This window comes from Phaethon lepturus, unplaced genomic scaffold (assembly GCF_000687285.1).
Source record: "Phaethon lepturus isolate BGI_N335 unplaced genomic scaffold, ASM68728v1 scaffold12480, whole genome shotgun sequence".
Taxonomy (NCBI): domain Eukaryota; kingdom Metazoa; phylum Chordata; class Aves; order Phaethontiformes; family Phaethontidae; genus Phaethon; species Phaethon lepturus.
This window is the reverse complement of record NW_010511224.1, coordinates 49,915-63,242: the sequence shown is the minus strand read 5'-3', so window position 1 is coordinate 63,242 and position 13,328 is coordinate 49,915. Positions and strand designations below refer to the sequence as shown.

Sequence of the window (13,328 nt, the reverse complement as noted above, 5' to 3'; positions counted from 1 at the left end):
CCCTTCCAACCCAAACTATTCTATGATTTTTCCAGTGACCCTGTGAGAGGCAGCTGTTGCATGTGTAGGCAGCTTGAAGACTCTTGTGCAAGTAGTTTCCCCCTCATCCCTGCAAGGTTCACTTCGTAGGCATGCTTGTGGTTCAGTTGTTTCAAATGCCCAGTCTCCACTCCCAACACTGCGCCTGAGCAATTTAAGGAGAAGGAGATGTGCAGATTCTTTAGTTTTAAAAACAAACCAAACCCAATAAAGCCAATGCTTGCACTAGGGCAGCATTTTCTTTGTCGCTTTCCTCTTTGGGACATGAATTCTTATGGTAGACACGATTTGGAGTCATGAGCTTCTTTGTTTCTATTACATGTGTTCATAAAGCACTGATGCTGCATACTGGCACTGTACTCGTGCACTCGTACTCATACTGATGGAAGAGTAAAAACAAAAGAATTCTCTGCCTAGAAGATGCTCTCCCTCCCTGCATTCAGTGATTCCAGGGCTAGTAGCTACAGGTGGGTGATTTTTAACACACCCATGGGTTTACCTGCAGCGCTGTATTTTAGGGCAGACCTCCTGCCAAGGTATGTTTCCTCGGGCTCTAAGTTTAAAGGGAGCTGAGATAACCTGACTTCTGTCAAGATCACCTAGGTCATGCTTCAGCTTCCCACCCTCCTTTAATTTATCTTCACTTTTTTGATGACTGCTGTGTAGAAAAATCCTGGGACTTAGTGGCTCTTAATATTGCAGAGGAGCTTGGTTAGCAGCCAGGGTATTGTTCAGAGCCATGGAGTGATAAGGCTTTGTAGGCTCAAGCTCTCTTGGGCTTCCTTTGGAGATCCTGGCTAGGATCTGCCCAAGCTTGCAGTTTTGAAGGAGCTTTTAGAGTCAGCCCTAGGTAAAGTGTGCCGCGTTGTTTACCTTTGCTCATCCTTGGATGCAGTTAAAAGACAAGGCATGAGTGAAGAATAGAAATCGGGAGGGGAATTCTAGATCACTGGAGGCTGCAGCATGTCAGTGCTGGTGCTTTCACACGCTCCTGGTGGGGGGTTCCCAATCCTGGTGCTTAACCTGAGGCAGGGAGAGCAATAGCAGCTGTTCCTTTCCTTCTGGTTTGAACAGGGTGTAAGTGGCGGTGTACCCAGCGGGTGTTAAAATACATCACTCAAGCTCTTCTGAAACCTGAACTAAGTTGGTTGCTCAGTGTGAAAAAAAAGGAATTTTTAAAAAAATGCTTCAGGCTTGCAAATCTGTGCAGAAACTGCCCCTCCAAATCAAAAAGTCAGGTTTTGTGCCATGGTCTGTGGCAGTAATTTGATGCTTTTTCCTCTTCGAGGTTTTCAGTCCAAGCTCTCTAAGCATTGGTTTCACAAACAATTACTGCTAGGCATGAACAACTGGTTTCCAGCCTGGAATAATTTTACATCCTCCTGAGAATGCTGTTGCCTTTACCCAATTCTGTAGTAAATTATTCCTGTAATATTTGTAGTAATGATAACTGTAAAATAAAGTATCCGTAGTACTGTTAGGTTAGCAGAAACTAAAGGAATGTAGTGATTGCTGAACTAGTTGTCTTGCCAGAGATGTTGAGCTTAGGTCTGTACCTTTCCCATTGTCAAAGGAAATCCATTATCATTGTCTTAAATCACGTGTGCGTCATTGCTTCTACACAGAAGTGAGCTACCCTTTATTCTACACAGAACAGTTTCACGCTGGAAAACTAATCTAATTGGTATTTAATTTTATTTAATTTTATTTTATTTTGGGTTGGGTTTTGGGAGCTTTACGGATACACTGGGGTGAGGGACCATATGAAGTTACTTACTCTTTCTTGCCCCCAGCCTTTTCTTGTGTAAGGAAAAGTCCTAATTACGGTGCCTATCTTCTCAGAAGATTTAGGTAATGAAAGTGGACAGCTGGCAGAGGTGGGCTGCATTTGGCCTAGTGGTGTAGCATTGAGGGGCTCGATACCCCTCGGTAGGGGTAGGCGCTGCTAGGAGCAGGTGTGTCTCTACAACTGTACGACGGACAGTGCCGTGAGACAGCAGGCGTCACCCGCTCTACCGTTGCCCCCAGGCAGGGACCACGGGACAGCTCTGTGGCACACCGAGCAGGTGGTGCAGCAGCTCACCCCGTTGAGAAGGGGAGAGGGTTGGTTTTTGTACAAAGCAAAGCATTTTCAACATGATGGACATGGAGAAATGTACTGGCTCAGAGCTGGAGCTCCATGTCTGATGCCCTCATCCCCTTTTTTGCCACCACTGCCACTAGCTTCAGCGGTGCGCTCTGCCCTTCTCTTGGGTTTAGCCCTCTCTGCTTGATGGCTGTCTTCAGGTGTTTCCCCTGGTCCTTTCATAATATCTGGATCTTTTTCTGGTTTTTACATCCCTCTTGGAGGAAGATTCAGTATCTACTACTACTGCTGCTGGATAGAGGCAGCGTAAAGTCACATTTAACTGGTGTTGGGGGGCTGCAGCATCTCAGTAGAAACCAGGACAGCCCTGGGCAATTTCACATTCTTGTTTCCATACAGTAGCAAAGCAGTGGTGAATTTAGGGTGCAGCGAATAAAGCAAAGGAAAATGTATGTGCTTTGTGAAATTAAAGACATAAATTACACCATCTCTGCTGGCTTTTTTTGATGTATTAGCCCAAAACTTGCTTCTTTTCGGATCTGGTTCTTCATTTGCCATATGTTTCTCAGACTACACGTGTTTTATCAGTCCTTAAGCATGGCTTGCTTAAGCCTGGATTATACAGATAATGTAGACACTGTACGATGTGTTGAACCCTGAACATCCTGCTTTTCTCTTGTCATTGACAACTTACGTATTTATCCCATAGCGAATGTTATCTACTATTATTATGCTGGCTCATTGCGGAGCTTTTTAACTGAATGCTACTGTGGTTTGTCTTTATTATAAGAGACCTATTTTAAATTAAAATGCTTTATTGATATGAAAAAACTTCTTTGTTTTGTAATTAGAAAATTCTCTGTCTTTTTAATTAATACAAGTATTGAAGACTTACTTGGTTCCTGAGTCTATTTTTGGCATTCTGCAGCCACATAATTTTAGTGATTTATAGTTGAAATGCCTATTGAAAGCCTCCATAATAAAAATTAAAGAAATTAGATGATCTCTGAGACTTAAAGGAACTGTTGACGAATTTATTAGAACAATGTTAAAATATACCCTAAAACAAGTCTTGTTAGTCTACAGGTTGAAATGGGATAACTGGGAATTGAGTGCTGTACTACTACAATTCATTAAAATGTAGTCAGCTGAAACCTCTACTATAATCAAAATTGTTCCTGAGGGTTTTACCTTCATTATAGTCCTGGTGCAGCCTTCCAGTCCCTACCATTGCTGAGCTAAGCAATTAGTTAAGTTTAAAAAAATAAACAAAAGGATAAAATTACCATGACAGTACATAGGATTTTTTTTTTCCTTGTTATGCTGGGCTCTGTCTGATAGTATTAATTGTATGTGGCCATTCTTTCTGCTGCCAGAGACAAACAGTGAGAGACAAAGTATCTCTGATTTGAGGGCAGTGCTGTTTTCCATGTTGTAAGACTTGGATTATTTTACAATTGCTGTTTTCTGTAAGTTTGGCTAAGACGCCGATCTCCCCTCTGCAGACATGCTGCCTATCTCATCCCTGTTGCGCTGTGGGTAGTGTTCTGCTACAGTGGGGTTTCCTTATCAGCAATTCTGCCGTAAATCAAGCGGGAGGAGACGACGTTTCCCAACAGGGTCTCGAATGAAGAATTCACGGCGTGTGAATTCGTATGGGATACCAGAGGACATCTGCCTTACGAGGCTGTCTCCAGTGTTGAGACTTCAAGGCCTAGATAAAGCACTCCTTCTGTCTCTCCCATACCATACATATTCTGACCCCAGCTTTACATAGTCTGTTACCAGTTTGTCCTTGAGCTGAATGCGGTAGTGAAACCCTTTGGATAGGACTAACCCTTATCATTCTCTTGTTTCATGTCAGGACACTCTCCCAGAAGCTGCTGAATAGAAAAGCCGTGACAAAGAAGCCTTTGATTGTGGCTGTCGATACTGAGACTGGAGAATTGTAACTCCAAATTAAAAGGAATCCCACTGATCTGTGTGTCTCTGACAGAGTGAGCCTCAAGTTTGTTTTTCAACAAAATGATCTGAATGCAACTGGTTTGGATTCTTAAAAATATTTTTAAAAACACTGATGCTTTTTCAAGGCTTAAAGAAAGGGACTTCATGGCCTTTCTGTCTGAAGTGTAATAAACAACTATTATTTTATGCTACTATAGCGCTTTCTTCAAGAATTCCATAGCACTTTACATATGTTATTTAGGCTCCAAAACACCCCAATTAGGGATATTTCTGCATCTTGTTTTTTGCATTAAGACAAATTGAGATGGAAGAAGTGCTAGTGATTTGCTAAAGGCTAAGCAGTCCCCATCAGATGTAGAAATACATACTCCCAAGCTCTTTAATATAACAAAGCACATACATGCACCTGACTTCCATCCAAATAAATCCTCTGGGATTCCGTTCTCCAACCACATGTAGTGGGTATGTACACAAAGTGCAAAGAAAACACAGCATATCAACTCATATATATATAGTACATCCTCAACAATTGTAAAGTATGAAACTGCTCAGTACATACTGTAGCTTTATACTTTTAATAATAAAAACGTCTTCAATGTTAACAGCTCTTTTTAAGTGACATGTCACGGGAAAGGACAGTAGAGACGAAGCTAGCCGTGCCTTATCCAGTGGTCACTCAATACCCTGCATTGCTTGATGAAACCTGGCATTTCTTGCTTTTGTTTCATTGGCGAGGAGCAAACTTGATGGTGAACCTGCCTTGCACATTTGTGATAGGGCAAAAGAAGGGTCTAAAATGGAGGATGATCTGTGCTCTGAAAGAGATTCGTGAGATTCTTTGCCCACGTAAGGGGACAACCTCTAGGAAGACTCAAGAAACGTGTAATTAGGCTACATATTGTCCACCTCAGGCAGCTGGAGATCAGATGAAAGTTGGTGTGAGGGGGAGTGAGCACTCTGGTTTTCCTCCTTCAAGAGTCTCAAGTTTCCCTTTGCAAAAGAGTTGAGAGGTCATACAGTTTCAATCTCTTGGTGACTACTTATCTATATCGAGAAACTCCATTGCAACCTGAGCTGTCTCACCTCCTAAGTGGGCCGGTGCTGGTCGGCGGGTGAACGTACAGCGGGGAGCATGCAGCCCGTTGGCTTGGCTGCCTGAGACAAACTGCACGGCAACAGCATGTGCTCAAGCACACGAGTCCTGATGCGTCATCTCAACCCTTCCTTTTTCTGGTATACTGACAAGCTCACCCTGTACCGCCCTGCTTTTCTTCCCAAGTGGGGTTTTCTTGTCTTCCCACTCTTTTAGGCAGGTGTCGTATGAGTGGAGATACAGTGATTTGCATCAAGTTGTATTGGATGACGTCTCTAAACATTATGTTAGCAGAATAAAACATAGTAACAGGAAGAATGGCTGCCACTCATTTTCTATTTAAGTTGAGTGTTCTTAAAGACAGACAAGATGATGTAAAATGCCTACTTTGCACTATATTTTGCACATGATTTCTAAATAGTGTCTTTAGGCAGAGTATGTAAAACATTTGTCATTCATTTGGGGTTTATTTTGCATACTTTTCATCCTTTACTCTTGTATTCTTCTGCAACATTATTAGTGGTTAAGAAAAATGCATGAGGGCCGTGCTAAATAAAACCATGTTGTAAGTACTTTTTTTTTTAATGTTATTTGCGTGCTAGGGATTGGATGCTGTTCTCCTGCTCAAGTGAATACCTGCGGACCAGAGTGGTGTACTAAAAAGCTGGTTATGACTGAGAAATGGAAAAGTTCACCTCCAAGGATTTATTTTAACAGGACTGTGTTTAGTCCAAGTTTCATTTTATGTAAAATTATAATTTACAGTTTTGCAGCTGTGCTTAGGCACTTTCACTCTCTGACGTTTGAGACAAAAGAATTCAGTGTTGCTGGACTACTTTCTGTGGTGTTTTAGCCCCAGTAGTGATCATTGTGAATTTTCTGCCATTGGAAGAATTTAGGCTTATGTAATGGAAGATAAGAAATTTATGTTAGACTTTTGTATAATCCCAGTTTTAACTATTTCTCCATGCATGATTATGCCATATTGTATAGGTGTGATTTTCATGGGGAGTTGTTTTGAAGTTAACCACCTTCATCTCCAAAGAAATGTAGTGCTACAATCTAGCCTCACATATAACCCTTTTCCTTGGCGGGTGTCACAGGGCAGCAGAAGGCTGTGCATACACCGTTCACAGGGAAACTGCTTCAGCAAAGCTCGGCCATCACTGTGCTGGTGCTTTCTCAGGCTCCCAGCTCCTGCTGAGCACCCCTGAGAGAGCAAAGGTCTTTCTGTGAGCACTGTATGCCTCCATTACTGCCGTAAGAAACGTGTGCCCCACTGGAGCACTCTGTCTTTAGCTGTCGCTAAACTTGGGGTTGGCAACAGCTCCATGAAAATGAGAAAGCAATCCATGTGGGTGGCCAGCCGTACATCCTGAATTTTTAAATACTTTTGAAAGCCTATTTTCAAGTATAGGTAACTACCGCTGCTCTAGGTGTATACATGCTGTCTCATACCCCTGTTTTATAACATTCCAGGTAAACTACTTTCAGTTGTTTCATTTCATTCTCATCATCTTTTTTAGGCAAAGCTATCTTAGTTGCACTCCATTTCATCTAGCCAAACTGAAAGTCCATATAAAATAAATGCATTTTTCAAAGGAGATGCTTCATCTTAGCCTAAAATACTATGTTTTGCCAGACCCAGAGAGTGGGTCTCCACCCCCTGCAACTTTGTCCCTTGTCTGTATGCAGCTGTGTACATACGTATGTGCGTTTGCGTGACTGCGAGAGAGATGCAGGTGTGAGCAGGGGGAAAGCAAGCTGCATCCATGATGTCCTCGGTTGCACTGGTGGTCAATGTTTGAGGTAGCATGAGGCTGCTCCTTCTGCCTGCCCTTTCCTGCACTGAGAGAACCCAAGGTTCCTGGTTTTATGCACAAGCTGTGCACAGCAGACCTTATCTCACATGGAGGGATTGTGTACCGATGCTGAATAATCACTGAAGTAAGGGCTGAGACTCATAAAACTGTACTGAGTAGGACCACAAAGATGTCTGGATGAGAAGGAAGGCACCGAGTGTAGCAGACAGTGGTCTTTCTGCAGTTTTCACCAATTCGGAGCTGGTAATTGCAACTGCAAAGCCGCGTGGTACTGCAGGCGTATAGAGTACCTGGAGCTTCAAATGGATTTTTCTTTTCCTGTTCCTTACTCTGCTTAGATGTGAGCATGAAGCTTTATTGTGCTTTGGGTAGGCAAGAGTGCATTTGCCATGGTTAAATGTAATATTTTCTAATGCAAAATGTGAAAAACAGTGTTGGAGATCTTTCCATTAGTCCCAACGCTGTATCAGACTGAAAGAAAATGCAGACTGCTGAGGCTATTCCTCACCTCAGAGCAATCTGTTTCCTGCAACAAGAGATCACAGTACCTCTGGTGCACAGGAAGCAAAATGAAGCAGGGGTCCCTTTCAAAAGGTTCTGCTTTCCTCCAACTTTTGGGAGATGGATTTGTGAAGGCAGGTCAGACAAAGCTTGGGGCTATGTGGCTTGTTGCAAGTATGAACTCTGATTTCATTCCCCTTCCTTTTTACCAGTAAGTCTCAGGGGAAAATATTCTTCAGCAGAATGACTACAATTATTTAATTAACTGTTTGCTTAACTATAGCTTTGTGATTTTTCTGTGCCTGTAAGTATCTCTCTTTCCCATACAGCATGTGTCAGCACATCATTCTCTGTCCCATACTGGAAAGTGTATTCAGGAATCATGGCTATAGTCATGAAAGGTTTTGAAAGATAATTTCTATGCAGGCGTTGAGGTAGAGCTGTAGCAACTTGCTTTCATACCAAATATTGAGTTCCCTCCTCATGCAGGCATACACACAGAGCGCTGTACCCAAGTACTCTTGGACTGACTCTCTAGGTGCTACCTTTACCCTTCTCACACTCTTCCATCCCCTTTTGAGTGTCCTTGCCTGGACGTGGGCTGCAGCACCAGCTATGCAATGATGGTGGTGGGTGGAGGTGAGTCTTGGGTCCTGGTGGCTGATTACAGAACCATGGCCCGATGATGCCGTAGCGTCTGAGAGGGCCTCTTGCTAAAGGTACTTGTTTCAGGATGAGTTGAGGTATGCACTGACTCCCCTCAAAACCCCAGCTTGTTTCTGTTAGTTCAGTTTGGCAGGGAGGGAGGAAAATCCCAGCATTGTTTGTTGTTTGGTTGCACCAGGTGAAAGCCCCCAAGCAGGAACATAAACACGGTAAGCAGTAGTAGGGATCTGACTGCTGGTGGGACTTACACATCCCCTGGTGCTGTTTGGATGTAGCCATCCGACTCCAGCCCTGCTTACACCTTTCAGCTGAGGGTGACAGTGCCAAAGCACAAAGTTTGTGAATATCCACTTGGAGCTTTGCCTGGCCAGTTGGCAGCATATATTATCAGTCAAGCCTCCTCTTCCTCCTCCTCCATAACCTTGGACATGTCAGTTAACACACACAGCCATGCCCTGCCACCCCAGTGAGGAAAGTGGATTTCAGTCCCATCTAAACCCCCCTAATAGAAATGAACAGTTTCAGTCCTTCTTTCCTGCATTAGAGGAAGAAAAAAAGATCTTTTCCTCCTTTTTATTTTCTTTTTTATTTTCCTTTTTTCCCCTCCCAGGGTGGTCTCCCCTAGGATAGGCATATCGTCCCCTTTGGAGGTCACACCTTAGCAAGAAGAAGCCAGCTCATTCTGTTGCTGCAATTTTATAATGGAGGGGAGAGAATAGGAAGAGGAGGATCCTACCAGGCAGGATCAGCCCCAAACAGAAAGAGGTTAGAAGCAGGTTGAGGTTTGTCTATGTTAGGACATGAGGCCTGTTCACTCAGATGTGTTTCTTTCTAACTTCTTCCAGTAATGCCAAGCTCATATTTATCATCAAAATGATACTGACATTTTCCACTGTTGTCATCCTGTCATCCATACGCCAACAAACCTCCCACCCGTTCGGGTGACAGAGACCTTCTGGGCTCAGCTCCTGTGGGGAAGGTGTGATGACGTTCCCCTCAAAACAAGCCAGAGCCTGGCTGCCGCTGGGACGCAGCAGCACTCCCACCCCGCTGCCAGCGGGGTCTTTGTGAGTGCTGTGTTTGTAAGCTACAGTCACATCTGTACTGCTTTTTTTTAAGCCACCCCTTAGGTTCCCCATGTCTTTAACATTGATGGGGAAATAACATTTTCCCACATGCAAACAGAATAGGTGCCACAGAGTGGCATAAATTTAGGCAAAACCTGAACATCTAAAGATTTATAAAGATGTATTTGTCTTCTCTTCTATCAGTGTATAACAACTGTTCATAAAAGGTTGTTGCCACTCTTGCGCTGCAAGGCAAGCAAAAGTAGTTGCTTTTATACTGCGAAGCCTTTTACTCACTGATGAACTTGACTGCATTTGCAGTACTTCAGTTACCCTCATAACAGCATCTTCTTTGAGTTCTTGCAATATAAACCTTCTGGATTAATCTGAATTATCATATGCCACACAGCCCGGTTTGGCTCCATGGTATGCTGCCCTAACTGTTAGCTGTTAAAGTGTCTTAGGACTGCTAAGAAGGTATTTGGTGTGAAATGGATGGTGGTTATTACATCCTCCAAATAAACTTAACACTCAAGACTCCAAGCATAAAATACTAAGCAAAAATCGGAAGCGAAGGACAATGAGATGATTTTATATAGAATTGAGAATAACCAAAATCAGAAGTTTCTTCAGCAGGTAACACTTTTGCCACCTTGTAATATATTACTTTTCCAGTATGATGCATGGCATTGTTGAACCAGCAGGTATATTAAGAAAAGATGACCTGAAATAAGTGCAGGTATTCACCCAGTTGTAGCTTAGATGAACTCCCAGTGACTTAGTGACCTCTCTTGCCCTTTGCTTACTATTAATCCAGAACCCATCTGCCTTTCTTCAGATGTTTCTGCGAAGACTTTTACGTAGTGTTTAATGTTATAAAGAACTTTTTGGTGCTGTCACATTGGTGTTTGGACCTTTGAGTCAAGTGGACCTTTCTACCTTATTTCTTCAGGTTACCATCGCTGTGTGTTTGCCGTGGTCGTGTTGCATTAGAGAGTGTATGTGTGTGTGTGCGCGCCAGTGCTAAATCCATGGCTCCAGAGTGTCTTTACATTATAACAGTCTCCTCATGTTGGAGTCCACACCACAGTATCATGATGTCCACGTGACCTGAAATATGTTAGGATCTCCTTACAGACAGGCATGCAATGTTGTACTCTGTCCAGGTTTTTTTTCCCCTAAGAATCATAACAGTTTAAAATGGTGCTGAGGAAAACTGTACAGCCGTATGTGTTTTTAAAAGGAGAAGTAATGCAAGACCAGTGTAACGCATACAGTGGAAAGGAGAGTGAATTCAATATGAACTTTAATCCTGCCTGTACTCTGGCTGAAGCCGAGCAACTTCTTTGGAACTGTAAAGGGTTTTGAGCAAGTGTTCATCTATTAATTAATTTATTTATTTTTAATATCTGTGCTATTTGCAGCAAGCCCTCTATTGCAAACCTGAAGCCATACTTTCTCATATTGTACAAAATAATGTGGATAAAACATCACTCAGCACATCTAAATGCACGCCTATATGTATAATCACGCATACAGTCACACATCTGTTTTTCTCTTACTTTCAGAATGATACAGTCTGTTGGCGTAGCAGCGTGCTTTTTACATTAATTTGAACAGGTAAAATCAGATAATGTATATTGTATTGCATACGCTGATATCCTTTTATTTTCCCATTTCCTTTAGACAGTGATAATGAAAATCGATGTTTTGAAATTGAGAATTTCATTATCCAAAAAAACCCTTAGTGCTGACATGCAGAACTGGTCTAGCAGAAAAAGCGTATCTGATCCAAGTCACATCAATTGCTCTGTAATTATGGTGACAATAGAAAAATGAAGCAAGCTTACCTTAGCTCAGGAGACTATTTTTTGCTGTATCCCAGGCAGTTTCCTCTCCTTATTCGCTTGAAAAGGGAAGATCCACTTGAATGAAGGAAAGTAAATACTAGAAGAGTGAAGGATTTAAGGAGTCCTTATGTGAGCTCCTGATCCACTCGTTTTTAGCGAACTGCAAAAACCTCAATCCAGTAGTAGCTCAGAGCGACTTGCCTCTCCTCGTATGTCTGTGGGCTGAGAATCTGCAAGAATAGACCTGAGACGGTGCTGCAAGGGAGAGACAGCGGGGGGACCTTGGCACGGAGTTGGACCAAACTCTAAATATAGCCCAACCCACTTTCCGTGCGGTTCCCTTCATCTCTGAAGGCAGATGACCTTGTCAGAAAACTGACCTCCCAGCATGTCAACCTCTACAAAGAGAGGATCTAAGGGAACAGGACTGCAACGTAAAAGGACAGACAAGCAATCAGCCATCTGCTTGCAGAAAGTGAATGTAGGTATGAGCTCTATTTTTATGGCAACTGATCATGTCATAATGTGCTTTATTCGATCATTTAGACAAATGAGCTGCATGCCAGTTCACAAAAGACCTGTACAGATGAGAGATTGCATTGTAATTGCTAGTCTTAAATAGAGAGTACCGACATAGATGAAAATCCTGTCAGCTCTCCTCCTTTCAAAAACATTAATGCAGCAGAGTGTGTAGTATTTCCCTAAAAGCTTCTGTCTATAAGAAATTATGCTTCCTTTCACTTATAGTAAAACTTTTTGGAAAAGTGAGTTAAATCCACAAATGTATATTCTGGTACCATGTAAACTTGAGAAGCTAGGGTAGCTTGAAAGGGCAGTACAACCTGCAATACCAGAGACCAAACTGCAGAGAAATGTGTGGTATATGCAGAGGAGGAAGCAAGAGAGTACAAGGCATAGAAACATAACCCTTGTGCCTTAGATATGGAATGGCTTTTCAACAGATGTTTTATAATCCAAGGAATTTGCTGCTCTAACTCTTATGTGGCCACATGTTAGGGTATTTTGTTCTTAACCTGAAGGAGAGTTTAACTTGATATGAGTCACCTGATACTCTGTCAAACAGGGAGCTGATACTGCTATGTCATATGAAGACTTCTGAATAAAAAAACCTGCAGAAATCTGAGCAACTCAAAATGTCTTCTCTCACGTTCTGTGTGAAGACATGTAGGAGAGTTGGGATAAAAGTGTTTGCAAGTATTGTTCTTCAGTGGGATATATTTGGTGGTGGTGGCATATATCTAAGTGTATGCTACATTATATGCATGCATGCAATTTTCAATATGCAGCTAAAACCCAAGAAAACATCAGGGCTGTGATAACCTTATGCTGTAGATGTGTATGTCTGCAAATTACGTGTGAGCCAAAAAGGCATGAATGATAGCGGTGGTCAGTAAAGTAGCAATGTATATCTATGAGCAATAATTTGGGCAGTTAAGTTTTTGTGAAGTGTGCTATATTTTTTTTTAATTGAAACTTGTTCTTGGCAAGTTCCACTGTGTTATCATGATCTATTGACTTGAAGTCCACAGAGTCAGCCAGACTCTGTGTGTTACCTTCACAACAAGAGCTACAGCTGTGAGCCACAGCTGCTCCCCAGGATAGTGAGAGAACAGTAGAAAATACAAATCTCCTGCAGTGTTAAGGGAGACATCACATTTGGGACCATTCCTGGACAAAACTTGCTCATAGTCAGACCTAGGCTAGAGCCCACCCATTAAGTAGTTTTATGAAGTTCCTCCTTCCTCCCAAATTACCTGTTTCTCCCCCATTAACAAGATGAAATGTTTGTTAGGAGTGAATATTATAACGAATGAAGGATGCTGGCGGTTGACTTTGAAGAGGAGACCTAAAAAAGGAATGAGTCTGCCTCCAGATGATGAAATGTTAAGTGACTTACTAGCACTGTGTAGGTAGTGAAATTCTAAATGTACACAATACCAACATCATTAAATGCCAATAGCATCATGTTGTCTTCGCTCCAGGGTGGTACCCTGATGCAATCCAGACCAACCCAACCAATTCCAACTCCATAGCTACTTCTGCCCTTCTTGCCTGTGCTGCAATTCTGAAATCATCACAGATCCCCTCATCCAGACCATGAAGGAGGTGAGGATAAGGGAAGTAATATGTACAGCATGAGCCTGGTACTCTTCATTCTGCAGCAATACACAACAGAACAGTAGTTCTTAGAAAAAGAAGGAATCGCAGTGCTCGGTG

General features: G+C 42.4%; 1 protein-coding gene across 1 annotated transcript in view; it reads left to right on the top strand.

Annotated features, from left to right (window-relative positions):
* The first annotated feature begins 11,478 nt into the window (after nt 1–11,478).
* Nucleotides 11,479–13,328, top strand: part of CMSS1 (cms1 ribosomal small subunit homolog (yeast)) — a 33,078-nt gene continuing 31,228 nt past the window's right edge. The window contains exon 1 of the mRNA XM_010283241.1: nt 11,479–11,575. Coding sequence (XP_010281543.1) covers nt 11,479–11,575 — 97 coding nt within the window. The remainder of the gene's footprint in view (nt 11,576–13,328) is intronic.